Source organism: Stegodyphus dumicola, chromosome 12 (genome assembly GCF_044657685.1).
Source record: "Stegodyphus dumicola isolate Sdum_Otavi_A_Nest chromosome 12, ASM4465768v1".
Taxonomy (NCBI): domain Eukaryota; kingdom Metazoa; phylum Arthropoda; class Arachnida; order Araneae; family Eresidae; genus Stegodyphus; species Stegodyphus dumicola.
In genome coordinates, this window is record NC_140779.1 from 73,800,248 (window position 1) to 73,825,265 (window position 25,018).

At 34.4% G+C, this 25,018-nt stretch overlaps 1 protein-coding gene across 4 annotated transcripts in view; it reads right to left on the reverse strand.

Annotated features, from left to right (window-relative positions):
* Positions 1-19,623: 19,623 nt before the first annotated feature.
* The window catches only part of LOC118183059 (trans-L-3-hydroxyproline dehydratase-like), a 58,884-nt gene continuing 53,489 nt past the window's right edge, over positions 19,624-25,018 (reverse strand). For 3 of the 4 annotated variants that reach the window (XM_085806577.1, XM_085806578.1, XM_035352484.2), the window contains one exon: positions 19,624-20,982. In XM_085806577.1, the coding sequence (XP_085662703.1) occupies positions 20,719-20,982 (264 nt within the window). In that variant the 3' untranslated portion in view covers positions 19,624-20,718. The remainder of the gene's footprint in view (positions 20,983-25,018) is intronic. The other variant, XR_015038234.1, reaches the window with a different exon arrangement.

The following is a 25,018-nucleotide window of genomic DNA, read 5'->3' on the forward strand; positions in this document are numbered from 1 at the left end:
GGCCGCTCTCTCTCTCAAAGCTGTTATACGCTCGGCCGTACTCAGGCCCTTGCTAAGTAAAATAGGTTCGTAGTAAAATAGGTTAAGGGGCCAACTCTCATTGTACCTTGATAGCTTTGGCTATACTTAGTTAGTTAATCTTAGTTTTAGTTTAATTCTTAGTCTTTTAAGTTCAAGTCCAAAGCGCGGACTTTATTTGTTCACTCCCAGGCGGAGTTTTGTGAAATCTTATAGAAATAATAAAGGGTTATTTACCCTTCTCTCTTGTTGTTTCCTGTCTTTGAACTCTAGCGATTATTCGCTTATCAGTTCCTAGGTTCCTCACTTCCAACATTAACTTAGAATTTCAAGTGAGGGACCTTACAACTTGTCTGGACAAATTATCTAAACGAGCCATCTATTGATACACTGGCTAGTGGAGTCGCACAGCTCTGACTGGGTAGCGATATCTACGAGTTCCTTGCTTGGCTGCCTCGAATTTTGTGGCACAGTAGAGCGCTTTTTACGTCCTTGACATCCGCCATTCGCAGAGCTTTCTGTATTTCAGGATTCCGGATGCCGTCGATGAAGTTGGCTTCTGTTGACAGGATTTTAATTGAAGCCTGCTGTAGTTGTTCAAACATTTCTCCCCAAAGCGCAGCTTTAGTGAGTCGGATAGAGCTTCGAAAGCTAGCCATTGGTTTTCTAGTACAGTTTGACGTATATCTTCTGCGTCTGCTCTCAGAGAAGCGACAAGATGACAGGCCTTAGCTTGGGAATCCCATCCATTCGCATCCACCACTATAGAAAATTGTGTCTTTAACAGTTGTCAGGAGGTCTTCCCATCATATGCGGATAACTTCAGATAGGGGCGAGTAGGCATGCGTAGAAATTTGAAACTCTCAGAATTGCTCCCTGCTACTGCAGGAAAATTGAGCAAACATAAATTGCAAATTGCTAATCTGCACGGCAGCAGAAACATTGTCATCATTTTTTGTTGAACGACAAAAACTCTTTCTTCAATTTCTTCAACTCTGTTTTCAACCGTATCAATTCTGCCTTCCATAGCTTCAAACTTGTTTTCTATTATGCAGGTGATTTCTCTTTTCATTTCCTCTTGGCCCACTTCTAATTCATCTCTAAAAGCTTCCATTTTTCCTTAAACGTGCTTCATATCTTTAACAGAAACGTGGCCAGCTTTCATCTTCTTTTTTACGGAATCTTGGGTAGCTTTCATCTCTTTTTTTACGGAATCTTTTCATCTCTTCTTTCAATAATTCCATCTTTCCATCTTCTCTTGGAATGCAGCAAAAGCAGTGACGAGCTGGCTCAGTTGTTCTTCCATCGCTCTAGTGATTGGCATTCAACCCCACTCCTGACATCAAAACGTGTTGCATGCGCACGAGTTCGTAATAGATTGAATGTACAAGTCTGAAGAAAAGTTAAATTTTTTCTTATCACAAGAAATAAAACAAAATGCTGAAATATTTTCTCACATATATTCGTACAATATCACAATATCACACAGCAGTTATATTTTAAATTAATAAAAACGTTAACTAGAACTCAATCTAAAGTGCAGAGAAAGCTAATCCGATCTCACCGCGAATTCGCTACAATTAACTACAAAAAATAAGTAAACAACTGAACTGAGATGTTTTTGTCCGGCTTTTATAAGCTTTTTAATCAGTCACAAGAAGCTTTTCGTAATTTCTCGAGGTTTCTGGAAAGCAAAAGAGTAAAATTACAGTTACAGCTAACATACTATTGCATTATTTCAATTTAAATCTACATTACGTAATATCTATTTATTAAATGCGCGTGCTTTTGTATTTTTACTTTTTGGGCGCAGCTTTCTCTTAAAACTTGTACACGGGGAAATAAAACAATTTTAATTACAATTCTACCCAAAATAACTAAATAAATACAAAAACTGCAACAACATAACAGTCGAATACTTTAATAATCATTAAGGGGGCGGTGGACTTTTAAGTTTTCATGTTTTCAACAAGAAATTTTACACATATACATATTATAACATCAGTTTATAAAATATATGTTCAAAATTTAAATTTATTTTAAATTAAAAAATTTTTAAAACAAATAATTAATTATTTTATTTAAAGATTAAAAATGCTCGTTGCGCTCTAATTTTCAATATTTTTCCTTTAGTTAGTTATAAAGACTTAACAAAAGATTTTGTGTATCCGTTATTGAATATGATGAATAAAAAAATTTTAAAAAGAATTTTGTAAACTTAAATCCAGTTTTTGGAAAAATATCACCTTTTATTAAACATTATCACAGGTTTTAAACTTCTTAATAACCTCCTATCCAAAAATGCATATGCAGTTCTACTGTAATATATAACAAGATAGTTTCTTCCAAATATCATTCAAATTGAACTAAAAATGAGTCGCATGGAGCATTTTCAAGGTATAGGAACTGCCAAAAAATTCCTTTTCTGAAAAGCGAATTTAAAGTTTTTCTTCAAACTTACCTTTAATACATGGTCATGAGAAACAGCAAATTAACTTATGAATGAATATTCCTAGTGACAGCGATTATGGATGATAATCTTTAAAGTGACTGGGGAACTTCACATGTCTGCCGGTTCTAGTAGTCTTGGTTTCATGATGAGTTTCTGAATTTTCTTCAGTGTTCTTGAGTGCAGGTGTTTCCCCAAGTTCCGCTTTGACATATGAAATATTATTATATATTAACATATGAAATATTATTATATATTAACATATGAAATATGAATTTGTAAGCACTAGATAACATTTTCGTATCATTTAACTATTTTTAATCTCATAATATTAAATGTGACAAATATAAACATATCTCAAATTGGTATGTGATTCAAAGTTATAGGGAGAAACAATTTATGCATTATATCCAATGAAACTTTTAAAATTCACCCGAACCATATGTTTTACTTACACTTGTCACATTTACATTATCTTTTAATGCTTTACAATATTTTTTACTATTTCTGTTTTTTTCCAAGCAGGTAAACTTCTCTTTTTGCTTTGGTTCAAGCAACGTTGATCCCACTTTTTGGGAACGAATAGGGAAAACGTGTTTCCCCATGCTCTACGCGTATAGCATTTACATAACCAAAGTTAAATTCATTAATAGTTGTCAATCTTGACATTTCTAGTCTTTTCTTTAGAAATAAGCACTTTTTGGGCAAATATATAAATTATAAGTATTGAAATACATTTTTTTTTTACATTTTCTCCAAAATTTACATTGTTTATACATTTTAAATGCTTGTAACTTCTTTAAAAATTAGAATATTTGAATTCGTTTTTTTGCAAACGATGTAGTTACGTATATCGAATATTACGAGAGCAAAAAATCAAATTCAATATTTTGGTTGATTTTTAGGTAAAGTCTACCGTCCCCTTAAGGAGTATCGTTCATTATTACGCGCAATTCATACTACTGTAAAATAAAAAATAAATAAATAAATAAAATTAAAAAAAAAAGATTATAAACCTAAAACTATTTTATAGTTTTATAATATTTTTTTTAGTGCTACGACTACTACGAGTGTGATACTTTTATAAATTAATTTTAGTCAAAAGGGCGTTAGCACAGAATTTCGTTTTGGCATTTTGTGACATTTCATTATATAAACGGCGTTTCAATTATCAAATTGTTGCCACAAATATTATCGCCCTGTGTTATATTTAAAGAAATAAAATAATGAAGAATCTGCATAAATGTATGTATGTATGTTTCTCGCATTATGAATAAAACAAAGGTTCCTAGAGCCATCAAATTTTGAATAATGTAATTCTTCACCAGAATATGGGCATATAGAAGCCCAAATTTGGAATCTGCTTTATTACCTTTTTCATATTTTGTAAAGCATTTATGAGTTTTTGATTAAAAAACTTAACGATTTCAAAGAGGACGATGGCAACAATGTACGAGGGGGCATTGTTATCTCCAGCGCAGGAGACTGTTTATCAGAAATTCTAAAGATATGCTCTTTTTAATTTATTTTTGTGATACTGCTGTTGAATTCAATTTTATGATTAAAGTGCGAAGCCTATGATATTTAATAAATAACAGTAACACACAAAACGTTAAAATAACGTCAGCCTTTTTTTTTTTTTACTTATTAGGTGATCCGCCTGAAGTGTCTAGTGTGCAAATATAGAAAAATAACACTTCTCTGACTCCAATGGAACCAATATTTTATTCCTTACGATGTTATAGATTCTTATTCATAAGATTTATTTACATTTTACATGCACGTAGCATCGCGTGACAAAAACTCGAAGTTTGTTTACTTCGTTCTTCGCGGAGACTAGAAAGTGTTTCCACTCCGCTTTAACTAAATTTAATTAGAAACTTAACGGAACTGAAGCGACACTACACACCCCCTTCCTAGTGACAGCGATTATGGATGATAATCTTTAAAGTGACTGGGGAACTTCACATGTCTGCCGGTTCTAGTAGTCTTGGTTTCATGATGAGTTTCTGAATTTTCTTCAGTGTTCTTGAGTGCAGGTGTTTCCCCAAGTTCCGCTTTCTTGGAATGGGAGTTTTGAAAAGGAATATCAGAATCTTGCACTAAGAAACATGGCTTTAGTCTGTCTATTGAAACTCTTTTAACTTTTCCTTGGATTTCAATATCGAAGTACTTATCCTTTCTTACTCTTACAGGATACGGTCCAAGATAGACAGGCTGTAGCGACGAATTATTAATGTTGTTGTATAGGAATACGTGAGAACAGTTGGAAAGATGTTTAGAAACAAAGACTGTTCTATTTCCATGGGTGGTGGTAGAACTTGGCTTCATAGCTCTTATTATTTTCTGAAGGTTTTGAGAAAATTCAGACTGTTTCATATGAGGTACCGTTGAAAAGAATTCACCAGGTAATGTTAAAGGGGTTCCGTATACAAGTTCTGCGGATGAGCAACCTAGGTCTTCCTTGATGGCAGATCTTATGCCTAAAAGAACGAAAGGCAATGCTTCCAGCCATGATTTTGATTCGAGTAGATGACATTTGAGACTTGCTTTTAAAGTTCGGTGTTGTCTTTCGATCAGGCCATTTGCCTGTGGATGGTACGCAGTTGTAGTGTTTGTATGAAAACCAAGATATTTTCCTAAAGCTTGAAAAAGTTGGCTATCAAATTGCCGACCTTGGTCAGATGTTATGCGATTCGGAATTCCAAAGCGTGAAAACCAAGTATAAATCAAAGCTTTAGCAATAGATTCTGCTGATTGATCTTCTAACGGTACCGCTTCGATCCATCGTGTATAACGATCGATGATGGTTAGAAGGTATTTGAATCCTTTGCAAGGAGGTAGCGGACCCACCAGATCTATGTTTAAATGCTGGAATCTGTGTGGAGGTACTTTGAATTCTCCCAAAGATGACTGTGTATGTCTGTGAACTTTAGATCTTTGGCAAGATAAACATGCTTTAGTCCATAGTTGGCAGTCTTTATTCATATTGGGCCATATGAAACGTCGTGTTATCCATTTTATCGTGGATCTTATTCCAGGATGAGATAAATTATGAATTGAAGAAAATATTTTCTGCCGAAACTTTGCAGGGATGTATGGTCGATTATAATTTGTAGAAGTATCACAGTAAATTTTCTTGTCGCTGTCCGGTATAGGGATTTGTAGGACTTTTAAGTTTGGGTTGTTTTTTTTAGTGTCTCCAAGTCGTCATCTTCTTGACAGTCTAGTATAGTTTGCAAGTCTATTGCAGATGGTACAGAAATGGTGTCTATGCGAGAGAGAGCGTCAGCGACGGTATTTTCATGCCCCTGTATGAATCGGATATCGGTTGAGAACTGGCCTATATATGACAGTTGTCTAGCTTGTCGTGGTGAAGCTTTTTCCAAATTTTGTTGGAAGGCAAATGTTAGTGGTTTGTGATCCGTGTATATTGCAAAAGTTCGCCCTTCTAAGATGTATTTGAAATGTTTTACTGCTGTATAGATGGCTAAGAGTTCTCTGTCGTAGGCACTATATTTTTGTTGTGCTGATGTCAAATTTCGCGAAAAGAAACTTAAGGGTTGTTTTGCATTATTCACAATCTGATGTAAAACGGCTCCAATGGCAGTATCGGAAGCATCAGTTGTTAGCGATATTTCAGCCTTTTCGGATGGGTGAGTTAAGTTTGTGGCATGAATAAGTGCATCTTTTAAGATCTGGAAGGCGTTTCTTGTTTCTGCCGTCCAGGTTATTTCTTTTCTGCAGTTCTTTTTAATACCACTGAGCAATGTTGTTAAAGGTTGTTGCAATTTCGAACAATTTGGTATGAATCTGTGATAAAAATTCACCATACCTAAAAATCGTCTTAAACTAGTAAATGACTTTGGTTCTGGGAAATTTTTGATAGAGGTTTAAGTCCTTCAGCTGACACTTCGTATCCCAAGAATGCAAGTTTTGCTTGACCAAATTTACACTTTGCCGCATTAATACACAGGCCATATTCGTTTAGTCTCTCAAGGACTGCTCGTAGATATTTTTGGTGAGTTTCTTCATCTGGAGAGGCTATTAGAATGTCATCCAAATAGCAAAACACGAATTCTAGTCCATTCAACAAACTGTTCATGAAACGTTGGAACGTTTGGGCCGCATTTCGTAGGCCGAACGTCATGAATGGGAACTCGAATAAGCCAAAGAGAGGGAGAATGGCCGTTTTCGGTATATCTTCTTCGCGAACTGGAATTTGTTGGTACGCTCTAATGAGGTCTATGGATGAGAAACCTTTTTTTCCAGCTAAAATGGAACTGCAATCTGTTAAAAATGGGAGAGGGTATTTATCAGGAATCGTGACGTTGTTTAACGCTCGATAGTCTCCACAAGGTCTCCAATCACCTGATTTCTTCATAGCGAGATGTAGTGGGCTCGACCAGTTACTTTTGGATGGCCTGCATAAACCCATTTGGAGCATAAATTCAAACTCCTTTTTAGCCGCTTTGAGTTTCTCAGCTGATAGTCTCCTGGCTTTAGCGAAAACTAGTGGACCTCTGGTTTCGATATAATGTTCGATGTTATGATTTTTAACTTTATTATTAACTACATTCAGTTTTAACAAATCCGGAAAATCGTTAATGATACGTTTGTATGGATCATTTACGGCATTTAAAATCGGAATATTATTATTGTTATTTTGAAAACAAGGAGTTCCATTGGTTGTTAAGAATTTAGTACCATCAATCAACTTGCGATTTTTAGAATCTACCAAAAGGTTAAAATTTGCAAGAAAATCCATCCCTATTATCGGTTTGTTTACCTCAGCAGTTACAAAAGGCCATGTGAATGATCGTCTGAGTCCAAAATCAAGCTTGAGTAATTTTTGGCCATATGTTTTAATTTTCGTACCATTTGCAGCAAAGAGTTCTAATTTTGAGATTTTTTTTTTTTTTTAATCTGCAGGTAAGGGAGGAATGACAGAAATTTCTGCCCCGGTATCTATTAAAAATTGGGTAGCCGATTCTTTGTCGCTGATGAAAAGACGACTCAGCTGCACCCTTTGTCCTTCCGTCGTCAATGAGAGACGGGGAGCTGGTTTTCCGGACTATTTGTCTGTGATGTTGATGAGTAGTTGCAGGGTTGTTTACACTTAAATGACTTATCACCGAATTTTTTATGATAGTAACAAATATCACTAGATCTGTTACCACTGTAACTCCTATCTCTGGATTTGGATCGGTTACGACAATAGGGACGACTGTGCCGTTGCTTGTTTAAAGCAGAAACTTGTAAGCTAAGTTCACTAACCTGTTTTTGTAAACTTTCAATCACTTCCGTTTTTACCGTTATGGATGATGCAGCAGCTATTTGGGGAGTAACAGGGTTTAATTCCCAAATCTTATCGGCCATTGTAGCCACTTTTGACAAATCTTCACTACTAACAGATATAACGCTAGGCATATTAACTGGTAAACGTTGTAGCCACAATGTTTTTAGGAAAGTATCTGTTACTTTATCGCCAGCCAAATTACGCATCTCACACAGTAATTGAGATGGCTTTTTGTCACCCAGTTCTAACTCAGTCAGTAATTTTTGGTTTTTTTGAGTCTCTGAATCAGCATATAATGAAATTAGTCTATTTTTAATTGCCTCATATTTATTATCTTCTGGTGAACTTAGCAAAATATCAGATACCTGTGACAAAATATCGGGTTCAATGGAACTTATAACATAATCATATTTTGTTTGATCTGCACTAATTTTTGCATTTCTAAATTGTGCTTCTAGTTGAATAAACCATATCTTAGGATCTGGCTTTCAAAAAGGAGGAACTTTAACGCTTACCTTGTTGCTTTAATTTCGGTTTCGTCTTCGTCAGCCATTGTAGAATTCGATCACGCCGGGATACACCAATGAAGTGTCTAGTGTGCAAATATAGAAAAATAACACTTCTCTGACTCCAATGGAACCAATATTTTATTCCTTACGATGTTATAGATTCTTATTCATAAGATTTATTTACATTTTACACACACGTAGCATCGCGTGACAAAAACTCGAAGTTTGTTTACTTCGTTCTTCGCGGAGACTAGAAAGTGTTGCCATTCCGCTTTAACTAGCGTTCCGTTAATTAGAAACTTAACGGAACTGAAGCGACACTACACCGCCTTTAGACACCGCATGGAAAGGGAGGTATGGAGTGTGGAGGTTATTTTAAGGGAAACTGGCTCGTATCCAAGTTATGCATGGGGGAAAACCGCTAAAATGCTAAGGCAGCCAGCTCGTTCGCTGGGACTCGCACCCCAGACCGAACTACTAGTGTTCAGCGGCTTTTACCGCTCGGCCACTATTTTGCAAAACGCCCCTTTGGCCATCTGAAGGTCTTCAGATTTTTTCTGAAGAATCTGTGAATTTCTGAACAAAATCTGAAGGCCTTCAGATTTTTTTCTTTTTTTTGTGTGTGTGTGTGTGCGTTTGTGTTTGCAATTTTATTACGATTTAAAACTAGATGTTAATAATAAACATATTTTATTTAAAATGAAATATTGGTCACAAATTTAAAGTCCTTCATAAATGTTTTGAGGAACGGTGCATATTGAATTACCATATAAAAATATAAAAATAAACGGTCACACTGTTTTTGAATTAAATTTCTTATTTTTACAAAGGAAAAAAATGAAATTATTAAAAATCTCAACACTGAGAAAGACAAGATTTTTGAAAATCCATTGTGATTATATGATATACGAAAAATACACTCTACTATAAGTTATGATAGAAATTTCAGTAAATTTTAAACTTCTTGTATTATTTAATTTTTTTAAAATCAAATCTAATAATGTACTAAATGTTTTTATACACAATTTATAGCTGTGTAACTTATTGTTAGCCACTAAAATTTATTTACAGAATGATACTGCATTATTATTATTATATTGTGTTATAAAGTATCAATTCTTTAAGACTGAGGCTTTCTTCATGAAATAGTATATTACGAAGAACACAGAAAATATATAAATCAAATATATTTAAAACAGTTCGTTCAGTTGCGGGCTTGCCTCTACCCGAGGCTGGGTGCATTATGAATAAAGACAAAAAAGTTCTTAATAAGTCATTCTTTATTTCCATCAAAACAGTATCACTCTTCCGAGATCAGCTTTCGTTCCGTCTACAAGTAAAACATTCGAAACACTCAGCACGCAGGCTGACGTCACAAACAGCAGTGCCTCGCGCTGGTTATTACTTCAGTTCATTTCACAACATCCTCCCCCCCTTGAGACTCAGGTTGAGTCTCAAACTCATAACAAACATTATTTAAAAGATCAAGTCTTTTTGGAGCTTTTACAAGTCGTCCAGAGGAGGAATATTGTTGCATCACCATTTTATCAGGTGCAATTCCCTTTTTTAACGTACACCCAGCACTAGAATTAGATTCCTCTGCACCCAGTTTCTTATCAAGAATTATGTTTCCATCATTGGATTGTATCTCAAGAGGAAAGATGCGTTGTATTGGTCGTATAACTATTTCATGCCGGGTCTTAAGTTTAACCGTACGAATCTTTCCATCACGTCCAGGGATCAATTCTGTAATTCGGGCTAAAGGCCAAAATAAACGTTTTCTGTTATCATCCCCCATCAGTACTATTTCTCCTACTACAAGTTCCCGAGATCGTTTTTCATTATGCTTTTGAACCAGTTGACTAAGGTATTCTTTTCTAAATCGTTGTCTCAGATCATTTAACAATTTAGTTCTATACTTTGATCTCTTATTAAGACTTGACGAATTTAATTCATCAAGATCTTCAACATTGGAATTTCTGTTCTCGATAAGAAACATGGCGGGTGTCAGAGGTACTAATTCTTGCGAATCTTCAGAAACATAAGTTAAGGGTCTAGAATTAATTATTGTTTCACAATCACAAATAATAGTATAAAGTTCTTCATATGATAACACTGATTTACCTAAAGTACGTTTTAGCAATTCTTTTACTGTACGAACCAACCTCTCCCACCAGCCACCTCACCAAGCTGCAGTGAGTGGAATAAATTTCCAGATTATCCTTTCAGTTCCTGTTTCCTTTAATACTTTAGCCCAATTTAGTTTTGATAAATCATTAGATGCACCCGAAAATTTGTCCCGTTATCACTATAGATTATTCTAGGGCGTCCGCGCCTAGCAACAAATCGTCGAAGCGCCAGGAGAAACGCATCAGTAGAAAGAGAATTTACGAGTTCAAGGTGAATGGCACGGTACACAGCGCAGGTGAACAGCGCTATCCACACCATTTTTTAAAAACAGCGGTCCGGCCAAATCAATCCCTATGATTTCGAAGGGCGCACAATCCGTAACTCGATCTGGTGGCAGAGGTGTCGGTTCGCTTGACATAGCCTTAGTTTTAAATCTTTTACAAACGATACAGTTAAAGAGGACATTTTTAATGGCTTTTCTAGCTCTGACTATCCAAAATCTTTCTCGTAATATACATTGCATCATCTGAAGACCAGCATGACAGTTCTTGTTATGCACATTTCTGATTAATAACTTAGTGAAATCACATTTTTCTGGTAACAGTATTGGATACAGAAAGGATTCATGGTTATCTCTATTTAGTATTCTCGTTTTAACTTTTAGAATACCATCATCATCAATGAGCGTTTCAATAAAATTATAATATTTCTTATCAGTCAGATAATAATTTTGAACCAAACGAATTAAATTTTTCTCAGAATTTTCAATTTCATACTGTGAAAGTTCAATGTTTCCATTCTTTTCAGAACCACCTTTACAATTATTTACAAATCTAAATATTCTAATCATTTTGTCATAATTGGATACATCGATTCGATGCCAAGGGGATGCGTCTTTTGATAGATCAATATTCACTATTTTTATCTTTTTCCTCTCCAATTCTATTTCTTCATGCAAACAAATAATCTCACCAGTGGGCCAGTTTTCAGGGCCTTCTCGCAACCACAAGGGGCCTTCCCACCATCTAGACCGAAGCATTTGCTTCGCAAAACATCCGCGCGATAACAAGTCGGCAATATTTAGTTTCCCTGGAACATGTCTCCATGAATGACCTCGCGTCAACTCTCGAATCTCTTTAACCCTATTTTCGACAAAAACGGACCAATTTCCTTGCTCTGTTATCCACCAAAGGGCAGTGGTTGAATCATACCAGAAGGTAACTTTTAAATTGGGCAAACTGAGAGCCTTGATAATAGAATTTGCAAGTCTAGAACCTATACAACAGGCCATTAATTCTAAGCGAGGAATGCTTAAAGATTTCAAAGGCGATACTCTAGACTTCGCCCGTACGAGATTTATTTTTACTTCAGAATTAAATATTGATCGAACAAAGACGCACGCTGCATACGCCCCCTTGCAAGCATCCACAAATACATGTAGTTCAGACGTGTCATTGATAAAAAAGTATCGAGGCAAAGTAACATCTTTCAAAACATTAAGTTCTTTAAACCAGTTCAAAAATATATTTACATCATTCGGAGACAATTCATCATCCCATGCAATTTTCACTTTCCACAATTTTTGCAACAACAGTTTTGGAAGCAATGTAGTTGGCGTTAATAAACCAATAGGATCAAAAATTGTCTGCACAATTGCCAAAATTGTCCTCTTTGTGTTTCGTATCACAGGTCAATGTATCTGTGCAGCACCTCAGTGTATCATTATCCAAATTCCAAATTACCCCCAAAACGGAAGTATTCCCTAAATGTTTGTCAACATTTGTACCAGCCACATTGCTTTCAAAACCGCGCAAGTTAAAACATCCATTTGACATGATTAATTTGGAATGTTCAATAAACGTAAACTGTTCATCAATACTACAAACACTAGATAAACAATTATCCACATAAAATGACGATTTTAATTTTTGAGCAACTTCACTATATTGACGTGGACAGTTTTCTAATAGATGCATTATAGATGCGTTCAACAAGTAAGGGCTGGAAGAAACTCCAAACACAACTCTGCAATGCCTATAAATTAATTGCCCTTCATTGCATGGGAAAAAAAATCTGAGAAAATCTCTATCTTTAGATGCGACGGATAACATTAAAAAAGCTTTTTCAATATCGGCACTAATACCAATCGGATGCATTCTAAAACGATCTATAATATCAGGTATTAATTCAATAAGATTTATTCCTTTACACAAACATTCGTTCAAAGAGAGTTTCCCTTTCTCAGATGCAGAAGCGTCAAAAACAGGACGAATTTTCGTGGTTTCACTTCCTAATTTGATTACAGGCCTATGCGGCAAATAATGACATTCATTATTCACTTCGGTTTCTGGTACACGTTCAATAATATTCAACCTTTCCCATTCCTTGAATACATTTTGATAATCATCGAAAAATTTACTACATCTGAGTTTATAGATCATCTTTTGATACCTTTTCCAGGATAATTCTTTATTATCGGTGAAATGTGTCGTATCACATTTCCACGGAAGTTCTACTTCATATCTTCCATCTGGAAGAATTTTCATTTTGTTCTGAAATTCAGATAAATTAAAACTTTCATTCATTTTAACAGTTTCGTTTGGAGCGCATATTCCTATTTTTTCAAGTTCCCATAACTCCTTCAGAGGAATTCTCCTAACATGCATTGAAAATGTTTTCAAAATATTATCCTTTTCACCCGAATTTCGTTTTCCAAATACCGTCCACCCAAGTTTCGTTTCGACAGCCGTTACCCCAGACTCTAATTCAATAGAATTTCCCGTCAATAATTTTCCTACAACATCTGCTCCGATTAAAAGGTTAATTTCAATTTCCCTTCGCAATGGATCAGAAAATTTGATTTCTTTTTCTTTTAATTCATTCAAAATCTCTTTATCTTTAACCTTAGGAATAAAACCGCAAATCTTTTTTTTGCAGAGTAACATTTTTCACTAAAATGTTTCTTTTCACAAAAATTACAGTTCGGAACACTCTTACCTGAATTCTCAAGACTTACCAGAGCTGATGCTGTTACGGGATCATTTTGCTTTAACTGTTCGTGGTTAAAATCTTTCTTCCGATGGTTCTGTTGGGAAGCGAAACTTCTTGCGAGGAGAACCATCTCTTCCCCCTTAACTTCCTGTTTTAAGAAATTCATTAAATATTTCAAAGATCGAGTCCCTTTAGTTTCAATGGAGTCGTGATTTCTGCTTCTTTCCCATGCCATCAATACTTCTTCTGGTAAGCAACTTTCCACTAAAGGGGTCAAAAATTCCCCATATTTTTCTTGAGTTCTCCCCAAACTTTTCAACGCTCGCAATTTACCTTCTAGTTCATCATAGAGGGAAGGTAGATCCGTTTTTGCTCTTCCAGTTACAGCGTTCTTCATCACTAGGCTTAACAATTGGTGTATTTAATTATGGCAAAGCACACTAGGACTATCTGCCTAAGGGGAGGGATGCCTTCGTGGAGGACTTTCTAAGGGAAACTGGCTCGTATATACGTTACACATGGGGAAAACCACGAAAACACCCATGCAGTCAGCCCGTTCGCGGGATTCGAACTTCGGACCGAACTACCAGTGTTCAGCGACTTTACCGCTCGGCCGCTGGTGGGCCCACTAGGCTTAAAAAGTCTCTCACATAGATTTGCACAAGTAAATCTTCGCGTCCAAAGCGCTCTCTTAGTTGTTCGATGGCTTTAGGATAATTAGCTGCCGTTGCCGGGAAGCTAAGGACTAGGCGTTCTGCTTTCGATTTGGGTTCCATAGCCTGCAACAGATACTGCATTTTATCTTCATCCGCGATACTTCTGTCGTCGTGGATTTTCTGGAACTGACTCCAAAAAGTCAGGTAATCTTTAGCTTCACCACTGAATTTTTTAAGCTCAATTTTAGGCAATTTAAATTTCCTAAATTCGGAGTTACTTGGAGGAGAGGAGGCTTGTATTACCGCATCTATTTGAGCACACTGTTCTAGAAACTTATCTCGATAATTCTCCGCTTCTTGAAAATCATCACTAAATAATTTTTCTCCATCTTCAGTCTGCAAAATCTGCTGCGATATAGCACTCTGGCATACGTCAAGTCTCTGAAATTTATCACAAAGTTGACACTTCAAAATCGAAAGTATTTTTAAATCTCTTACTTCTTTAGTTAATTCACTTTCGGTTTTCCTTGAGGTTTGCGAAAACGCAATTCTAAGTCCTTTTCTTTGAACCTTTAAAGCGATCAAATCCATCTTCAAAGTATATTCAAAATCGAAATTCAATATCAAAAGTTCAATCGGAAAATTCTAATTCAAAGCACCCGGTCCCACCGAGGGTACCACTATGTTACGAAGAACACAGAAAATATATAAATCAAATATATTTAAAACTGTTCGTTCAGTTGCGGGCTTGCCTCTACCCGAGGCTGGGTGCATTATGAATAAAGACAAAAAAGTTTTTAATAAGTCATTCTTTATTTCCATCAAAACAGTATCACTCTTCCGAGATCAGCTTTCGTTCCGTCTACAAGTAAAACATTCGAAACACTCAGCACGCAGGCTGACGTCACAAACAGCAGCGCCTCGCGCCGGTTATTACTTCAGTTCATTTCACAACAAGTACTTTTGTAATCTATTAATATTAAAAAATAATTGTTTCTTTGAAATCTTTAAAAATAAAGAAAGAAAGAAATATAAGAATTAACTGTTTATTGCAGAGTTCTCAGTTGTATTGTATTGCATGCATACGGGTTCGTAATGGATTGAATGCACAAGTCGATGAAAGTTAATAAAATTTATTCTTATCCCAAGAAATATTATAACACAAAATGCTGAAATTTCCTTAGATATTCGTATAATACTGCAATATCTCACAGTAGTTATATTCTGAACTACTAAAATAAAAATAGAACTCAATCAAAACAAACACAGAGAAAGCTAATCCGATCTCACCGCGAATTCGTAAACAATACTACGTTACAAGAACTAAGTAAACAATTAAATTGAGATATTTGATTCCAGTTTTTAAAATCTTTTTAATCCTGCACGAGAGCATTCTGGTATTTTCTCGATTATTTTAGTTAGAAAAAGAGTACAATTACGAGATATCTCTTTATTCAAATGTTAAATGCGCGTGCTCCTGTATTTTAATTTTTTCGGCGCAGCTTTCTCTCCAAATAAGTCTCGTGCTGCCTTGCACAGGAATATAAAACAAGTTTAATAACAAATTCTACTAAAAATAGCTAAATAAATTACATGTGTCATTACATTACAATGACAAACCATATAAACTATAACTGCAATATGTAACTTTAAACAAATCAAATACTATCAAACACTAAATACTAGTCAAATAAAATACAAATTTAGAAGCAGAAAGGACCATGGTTTTATACTATTTAGAATTATATGCACTACGTACTATGGCCATAGTAAGGAGCTAGCCTGTCGTAATGAACGACTTTAGGCTTAAAGTTCTATGACTTACGGATACGAACCACGACGTCGTTCAGTCTGTTTGTACGGACCGTCCCAAGGTGTGTGTAGTTTCGGAGTCTTTTCCGTCGAGTCGGTTTCCACAACCACACCTTGTCTCCTTCGTTGAATCGATGCCCAGTAGCTCTCTTGTGATATCGGGTCTTCATCTTCTCCGTCGCCAAGTTGACTCGCTCTCGTGCAAAATTGTGCATCACTTCCAAATGGGCCTGGTAATTTTAGATGTATTCCTGAGGCGACAAAGGTGCATTCGGAGGGCGACGAAACATGAGATCACAAGGCAGACAAGAGCATCTGAGATGGGGAATAGCTGGTAGTCTCGTGGAGAGAACTGCGGTAAGCCAGTGGAAAGAGTGTTAAATTCTTGTCCTAGTCCTGTTTCTGGAAATCACAAATGAGGGGTTATTAAGAATGGTTCGATTAAACCTCTCTACCATGCCGTTCGACTGAGGATGTAAAGGTGACATTTGGGTTTTGTCAATGCCGAAAAGCTTGCAGAGTTCTTTAATTACAGCCGAGGTAAAATTCCTTTTCTGATCGGAATGTAACTGAAGAGGCACTCCGAATCTGGAAATCCAGGGCAGTATCATTACTTCTACTACTGTGACAGCCTCTTGATCAGGGATAGGATATGCTTCAGGCCACTTGGTGAAGTAATCAATGACAGCGAGGATGTATTTGTTGCCAGCAGCAGTTCGTGGCAGAGGTCCCAAGATGTCAAAGGTGATACACTCAATATGTGCTCCTACAATGTAACGTTGTAGCTTGCTTCGGCTGCGTTACTTCGGTCCTTTCCGACCTGCACAGGCATCGCAAGATCGGTACCACTTTTGCACGTCATCCTGCGCATTATTCCAGTAGAAGCACTCACGAACTCTTTACAAGGTCTTCATTATTCCGAAGTAACCACCTGTAGGGCAGTTTTGTAGTTTTTAAGGACATCAGAAATCCGGGATCTTGGATGTATCAGTTGCCATCGGAAAGTCTTCCCATCATCCGATTCGAATTTCTTTGCATGTCCTTTAAAAGGTTCGTACCTCTTCCTGTTTAGCAATCGGTAGACGTATTGGATGCTGCTTAATTGGTGTATGAACGACTGTACCGATTCTATACTGTGTCAAACTGGTTCGGCCCACGTTAGAAGATGAGCGGGAGGAAACATCTTGAAGTTTTTGAATGACACCTTCAGCAACTTCCTCTCTGCATCTTTTAATTGTGCATTCTACAATAATTCTGATGTAATTCAAGGATGGCAAGGATTCTGGGGTGTTACTTTTTCGTTTAATACTGGTCAGCTTGGCAATTATCCAAATTTTTGAAAGTGTTTTGAAAATTTTGAAGACTGCAAAACCTGTAATTTTTTTAATTTTAGCGCATTTCATTTTGCATGCGATATGCTGTTATCTACCTTTACTTCCATTGAAAAAATGTCTTTAATAGAATTTCACGAAATTTCTAACATTTTTGTTTCGTGCGAAACAGAAAAAGTTTAAATTCGGATCGCTCAATGAACGCTCTGGATCATACCTGTATCATTAGTGCAATTTCATCTTTTCCCTTTGGAAAATTCCGAATGCAAGGCGCGATAAGCGAATGAAAAACAGCTCTCTCTTTACCTCTATAACAATTACATCCAAGCAAACTACAAATGAACGAGAAGAAAAAATTTAGTTTTACTCCAGGTTTTATGCCCATTTTATTCCCTTCACTCGCTTGTATATGTTTTTTCCCTTACGCAATTAAGCATCATTCCTGAATATCACAGAAATAGGCCCTTTCCAAAGGGAAAAACAGATCACAAAAAAAAAAAAAAAAAAAAAAAAAAAACTAAATATAGATGTACTTTTATTTGAAGAGACAGAGCGGCATCTTATTATCCTTTCATCATGGTAAAACATTTTAGTACACATATAGGAGGGCATTGCCAGATATTGATATTTCCGAGCATTGCGGAGAATTTTCAATTATGATTAATCGCAAATCTAATATATACCATTATCTGATAACTTTTGATTTTTTTTCGGATGTCTTACAATTCCATTCTCGTTTTACAATTTGGAGAGATAGATACCGATTTTTAAAGGAAGAGGAATTGATTTTCTTGAAAATGTTATCGAAATTGAGCAATTTTAACGAAAAAGCAGTCGCAATGTAATCAGTTAACAATAATGCTTTTGTCCACCTCTAGAATTAGTAAAATGTGAAGATTTTACTCATAGAAAGAAATGAGTTAGAAAGGTTATTCCAGAATGTAGCAACTGCAAAATTTATTGTCAATGGTAAGGTTTACAGAATGAATAAAAGAACTAGATAATAAAAAGCACACAATAGAATAATTAAGAAGTTAGTTCTTGAAGAAAATTGACCCATTCTTATAATTTATAAACGTTTTACTGATCATCTTAAGCTTCTCAGGCAAAAAACTGCTATATCCACATCTGTTACGAAACAAGAGTTAAGTCATCAGAAATATTTCAGAAATAATCAAATAAAGTAGTTGATTTAAAAAGAATACCAAAATGCATAATACTACGTAGCGATATAAGGTTAATGCCGAACCTTATATCATTCTATGTAATAATTTGTACAAAATTAGTCATATCACTTAAAAATACTTGAAAATCAAGAAGAAGATTGTGATGACAAAGACTCTGTTGAATAATAAATTATACCATAATTATTAAAGGAGTAAAACCTTGTTGGAATTCTAAAAGCTTATTAATGTTGCACTAGATAAAATCCAAAACATCAATGTTCTATTATATTAGTCAAATTTAGCTGATAAAAATGATTCATGATAATTTTATTAAAACTTCAGAAAAGCAGCTTAAAATCAGTTTTAATCAGGCAATAACCTAACATCACATGACAGCTTGTATGTCTTACTTAAAGTTCAAGGAATCTAAATTGTTAAATAAGCAAAAAGAAAACATAAACATAAATTATTTTATGACATAATCTGCAATTTGTGTCATGTATAGCTTTTCAAACCGAATCAACTCCTTTTTTCTTGCATACATATCTCAACAGTCTTAAAACGTGTTACATGGTGATCTCGCTTACAGGGAAAAAAGTTGGAAATGAATATTTCATCACTCTAGTTTGTATAATGAAGACACTGTCAGCAAATACTATTGTGCTTGAAAGAGCATGTTCACCATTTCTTTTTTCATAAAAAATTAAGAAATGTTTTGGTTTTTAGTAGCAGAGTCTTCCAGTCAAAAGTATTTCATGGAAAATATCAAACATGAATTGTAAATCTTTTTGCTATGTAAAGCTTGAATAAATATTAGTACTAATATCCCAGCTGAATTTGTTTAATTTTAAAATGCATTCCTCACTATTATTTTTTGTACCTTAATAAGTGTTTAGTAATTTTATGTATTTCTGCCATTATTAGAACTTTTAAGGTCAAAATTAATTTATATAATGCTTACTTTATTCACTTTGGTAGAAACGTGCCAGTTATGGACCTCTCACATATTGGGGTAGCATTGCACAAAGTACAACTAATGCACTGAATATGTTCAAAATTGCTCGGATGAAACAGCCACAAAAAAAGAACATCAAAATAAAAAGTGTTGCTGTTCATTTTGATCACTTCAAATTGAACAATTCATGTAATAAAATTGTAGGATTCCTCACAGTGTAATGCTGAGTTACTGTTGAACGTGAAGAATCTTAAGAACTGATAAGCGAATAATCGCTTGAGTTCGTGTGACAGGAAACAACAAGATAGAAGGGTAAACTAGTCCTTTATTATTCCAACTTAAGTTTAACAAACTTCATCTTGGAGTGTACAATAAAGCCAACAAAAGGGCTTTGAACTTAAGAGACCAAGAATAATACTAAACTAATCTTAACTAAAGAGATATAGCCGAAGCTATCAAAATTCTAACCTAGTTGGCCCCTTAACATTAATATACTGCAAAGCTATCAAGGGCCTAAAGTATGACCAAGCATAATAATAGCTTACGAGAGAGTAGCTAAAAAGGCGGACGCGTGCAGACAGAATACCTGGTAACTCTCATTAAGACCGAAGAATTTCGCAGTCTTCCTCATTATGTATTCAGACGTGATTCTAAAACTACGTTCTGGGCGGAAGTAGCAAGTTGAAGTTAAGAAGGGACAGGAAAGGAACTTTAACTGAAAATTTAACTATTAATAAAATTAACATAATCCACATAATAAAAATAATAATCTAATGTTAATATGTGAGAAGTAAACAGGAAGGTAGGTGTTAATCCTGGCACCAACATAGCATTTAAAAAAATGGGGAGCCGTAATAATGAGGAAGTACTAAATTTACTATGATTTATTGCAGAGAGGATCTATTGCCTAAGCCAATATGTCTAGGGACTTATTTTAAAGGACTCAAATAATTCTATTTTTAATCATAAACATTAGGCAAATGTGTTTGTGGACCTCTAAAGAAAACTGAGCAAAAGGTCATAGTGACATATTATTATTAGGCAAACTGTCCTAATCAGGACCTAACTACAGCATTGAATTCAGAAAGCAAGTTATACTCACAAACCTACAAGGAGAAGCTCTACCCTCCAGCATTTTATATTAATAACATCAATAAAATTATTTAATTACTTAGAACACGATTTATAAAGAAAATGCTAAATTTATTTTTGAATGCCACCATGAGAAAGTAGAACATGAAGTCAAAAACATGAAGCCAAAAACTATATGGAGTGTATAAAATACATCTATAATAATTTTTTTGTCTTTTATCAAACACTTTAAAGCAATTCATTTCTCAATCAATATAAGGCACAATCAAATTTTATTAATGAAAGTTCAGTCTGACGTAAATGTTATATGTTAGTTAGGTAACAAAAAACCATAGTTAAGAGGATCATTTGATTCCATGTAAAACACATGTTTTCCAATATGATAAGACATGCCACAGACTTCAACTACCACAGCATCAAAATTGCCAAATTTTGTTTCTGAAACTGCTTTGCCAGTAAAAGATGTATCAATAATGCTTTTGAATTCCCTTGGCTGATTTAAGGCTATTAAACCTTTTTTAAATTGAAGTGCTATGCGAGCTGTTACACCAGATCCAGTAGGGCTACGATCCACCTATAAAAATACATTTATCCTATAAGCTTATGGTATGTTAATGCATTTAAAATATACAAATAAACAAAATAACAGCAATGATATTAATAAATTGTGACTCTGCATTAATTAAAAGAGGGAATTGATATCACATACAACAGCCTTTCAAATTTAATATTGTTTATTCCTAAACATACAAACATTAATTTAGAAGTCAAACAACAAAAATCAGCATTATATTTTGTATAAATAAAATGCTGATTTTTGTTATTTGACTTTGAAATTAATACTTATTCGACATGTTATTCTATCTTAATTATACAAATATATTTGAATTTTACACAACGTGAACTTGCAAATTATAAGCAAGACTCATGCAACATAAAAAAGCATATTTAAAGGGGGAGGAATATGACTTGAGTTCAGAATTGGCAAAAATATAAAGAATAGCACTATATTTAATTTATTCTTAGAAAATAACTATTTTTATCATCTAAATTTGAGCTATTTTTAAGTGTTAATAACATTTGTTTATATTTAATATCTTATATTCAGCGTTGGCCTTTGGCAGCTCAGCAGAATCACTTCCTATAATATTTTCATTTTTATGAACTGGTTATTTACACTGAATTCTAATAATAAAAGTTTGGCAACTCGCGTCTAAGTGTGGACTATTGTGGAGCAAATTGAAAAACAGAGAAGTAACAATAGAGCACTAAAGAAACTCTTAAACTGTATAGTTAAACTAATTTTATTAATGTGTGCTTTATTAATGTGACTTTCCTAAGTAGAGGAGATGTAACTGTGAAGGAAAAAGTACTTCAAGTAAGTTCTAATTCATAAATTTATAAGTACTTAATGTTACATATACTTAAAAAGACACTTGTGCAGTCAAGCAGTTTTCAAATTATTTGGTGGGGTATGGTGTATTGCGAATACGGCAAAGCACACTAGGGCTATCTGCCTAAGGGGGGATGCCTTTGTGGAGGAATTTCTAAGGGAAATTGCTCGTATACATGTTACACATGGGGAAAACCACGAAAATGCCCATGCAGCCAGCCTGTTTGCGGGATTCGAACCTCGGACTGAACTACCAGTGTTCAGCGATTTTACCGCTCAGCCGCTGGTGGGCTTTCAAATTATTTGAATGCCATAACTGCACATATTCTGTAGACAAACTTTCTTAGTCTGCCAAATGCAAGTCAATCAAGAAACCATAAAAGAAGAAAATAATATAACTGTTGGCAAACATGTGTCACTTAAAACTTTCAATTCAACACTGTTTCAAAAATAAGGCTGAAAGATGATAAACAATAAGTTAACTTCTTCTTAATAGTTTTTTTTTAAATAGGTTAAGAAGCATTTAATTGATCTAACAGTATGATATAACTCTTTCAAAAGCCTTTTAACTTTCGGGTCGTTTATTCTCCATACAATAAAATTCCGAGTTCCATACTCAAAGACCCCATTCCGGATATGAGTTCCTGGGGTATTTGCAGGATTCCTTGCCAGTGTGGTTTAATTTACACTGGCCAAACTAAGAGAGGCTTAAAATTTCGCGTAAAGGAACATGAGGCATATGTTAGAAAAAAGGAAACACAGAAGTCTTCTGTTGCCCAACATTGTTGGTCCAAAAATCACTTTCAATTTTTTTGCTGCCAAAATTATTCAAAAAACATCTTCCATTGGAGAACTGGATTTCCTAGAGGCATTTCACATTCAAAAAAATCTTTCTGTTCTAGTTAACGATCATAATTCCAATCCATCTTTGCCTTCGCCCTTTAAAGAAATTATGTTTTAGTTCTGGTTTCATCAACAGATGGCGCCACTAGCTTATTTTCTGTCGAGGCTTTCCTATCTTGTCTGATCATTATATCCTATCTCGTTCATTTGTGCTTTTGCAGCTGACGATGGTGTTTTGGTAAAACCATCGAAACTAGTCCTGTGAAAATTTTAAAATATAACGCCGATTTTTGTTGTTTGCCTTCTGAATTAGTATTTGTACGGCATGTTATTGTGTCTTAAATAACTTTTTCTCTCTCTCATTTATTTTCCTGGAGAAAAGCAACAGGAATAATCATTGAATTTAGTTCTGAAGACAGTCATCTAAAACAATGCAGATTTACTGAATACTGTAAAGCACTCTTCCTTCTGTTTTAGATTACAGAATGCTGTCTCTGTAAAGTAAGATGGCAAGCAGCAAGTAAGTAATTAACAATCACTGACAAAGAAAACAAATTGTGCATTTCCAATGCTCTGGAGGGGGGAAAAACCTAGTAAACCATACCAAATAATATAAAGTAAAAATAAAAGCAAGAATGATATTTCAAAAACACAGCATGTATTAAATTAAATATAATTGACATTAAATATAACTTGACATTCCACATATAAAAAGACACTAAACATAAAAATGTAAAGGTGAAGGCAGCAATGATTATGCTCGAGTTCATAGCATGGTACACGAGAGTTCTCAATGAAAGTAATGACCAAACAGGCATTAATCAGTTATTAATTTTTAAACATGGGTGTATCTCTAAATTTTTAATTATTGAAGAGTTCTTTTTAATGGAATCTCTTAAAGACCAACAATGGAGATTGACATATTTGAAAAAGTTAAAAATGATCTAAGAAGATATAATTCATTATGGAACAAAATAAATATAACAACAGATGGAACCCCATGTTTGACAATAGAAAATGACAGTGCATTAAAAAAAATCCAGGATAAAGTTTGTGATAATTACCCTGATTACAATTTTATTACTATTCCTTGTAATATACTTTAACATACATTTTGTAAAAACAAGTCAAAAGTTGAAAATGTCATACCCTGCATTATTAAACTTCTGAATTTTGTGCTATTGCATGCGTGAAATACAAGCATTTCATCTGTGTTCAAGATATTGAGATATTCCTTACATTAGTTTTCTTTAAGCTTAATATTATATGAAGTTTAAGGAGAACTGAAACAAGTTTATATGTTTATTCAAATTAATTTCATATAAAATATAATTATAGAATCAAAATTTGTGTAATATATAAGCATCATTTAAAGGTGACCACAGATTATGTATGCTCTGAAATCTAATGTACGGGGTCTGTGAACAGATGTCAACTACTTCTTTACAGAAAAGTTTCAGCAATTTCAAAATTATGAGAAAACGCTGAGCTATAACGCATTTAACATATTAAACAAACGATCATGTATTTCAAAAACATGTTAAACTATTTACAATTAATAGTTAATATTCCCACTATCTAACGCTAGGCAGTTTACATGTGCGTTAGTACATTTTTCTGGCATTTTAAAAAATTTTATGTGAAAATAATAAGATTTCATTTTCATGTTTGTGAAACTTTTATGAATTAACAACCATATTTTTTAATATCTAAGAAAATAATGAGTTTTATATGGTAATCAATGAGAATATTAACACATTCAATGGCTTAGCTTAAAAAAAGGGGTCTGGTACATTTGCTCGACACTCAGTTGCAGGACAACTGGGTGACCTGATGCCATCTGCAAGACAAACAATTACCCAACACTCAGCTGCCCAACAGGCATGTAAACACGCATGTGTAAAATTTCAAATCATGAGAATTTTCAAATCATGTCTATTTATATGAAAAGTATTAAACCAAAGATAGTATTTATGCCCTCAAAAAATTATATAGTACAAAGTCCCAGATCCTTACTCGTCGGGCCATACGCGACTCCAGATTTGGGATTTTTCCGGATATTAGATCATCAGTTTAAATCTTGTAAGATGACATGTAGAAATAATAAAATTAAAAATATGAAATCGTGATTTATGAAATAATGAAGCATTTATGATCTAAAGGGTTATAAAATTTACCAAAAAAAAGCTTAATATTTATTTTTTTACTTTATCAAACATTTCTTTCAACTTTGTCTAAGTTGCTTCGATTTTTGTGCTAATACTTTCTCTTTAATTCTATAGATAGACATAATTTCTTATTCAGTTACAAAGTTCCATTGTTGAAGTCCTGTAATTGCTGTGTCTAGAGTTTCGACTAACTTGTCAATCGAAAT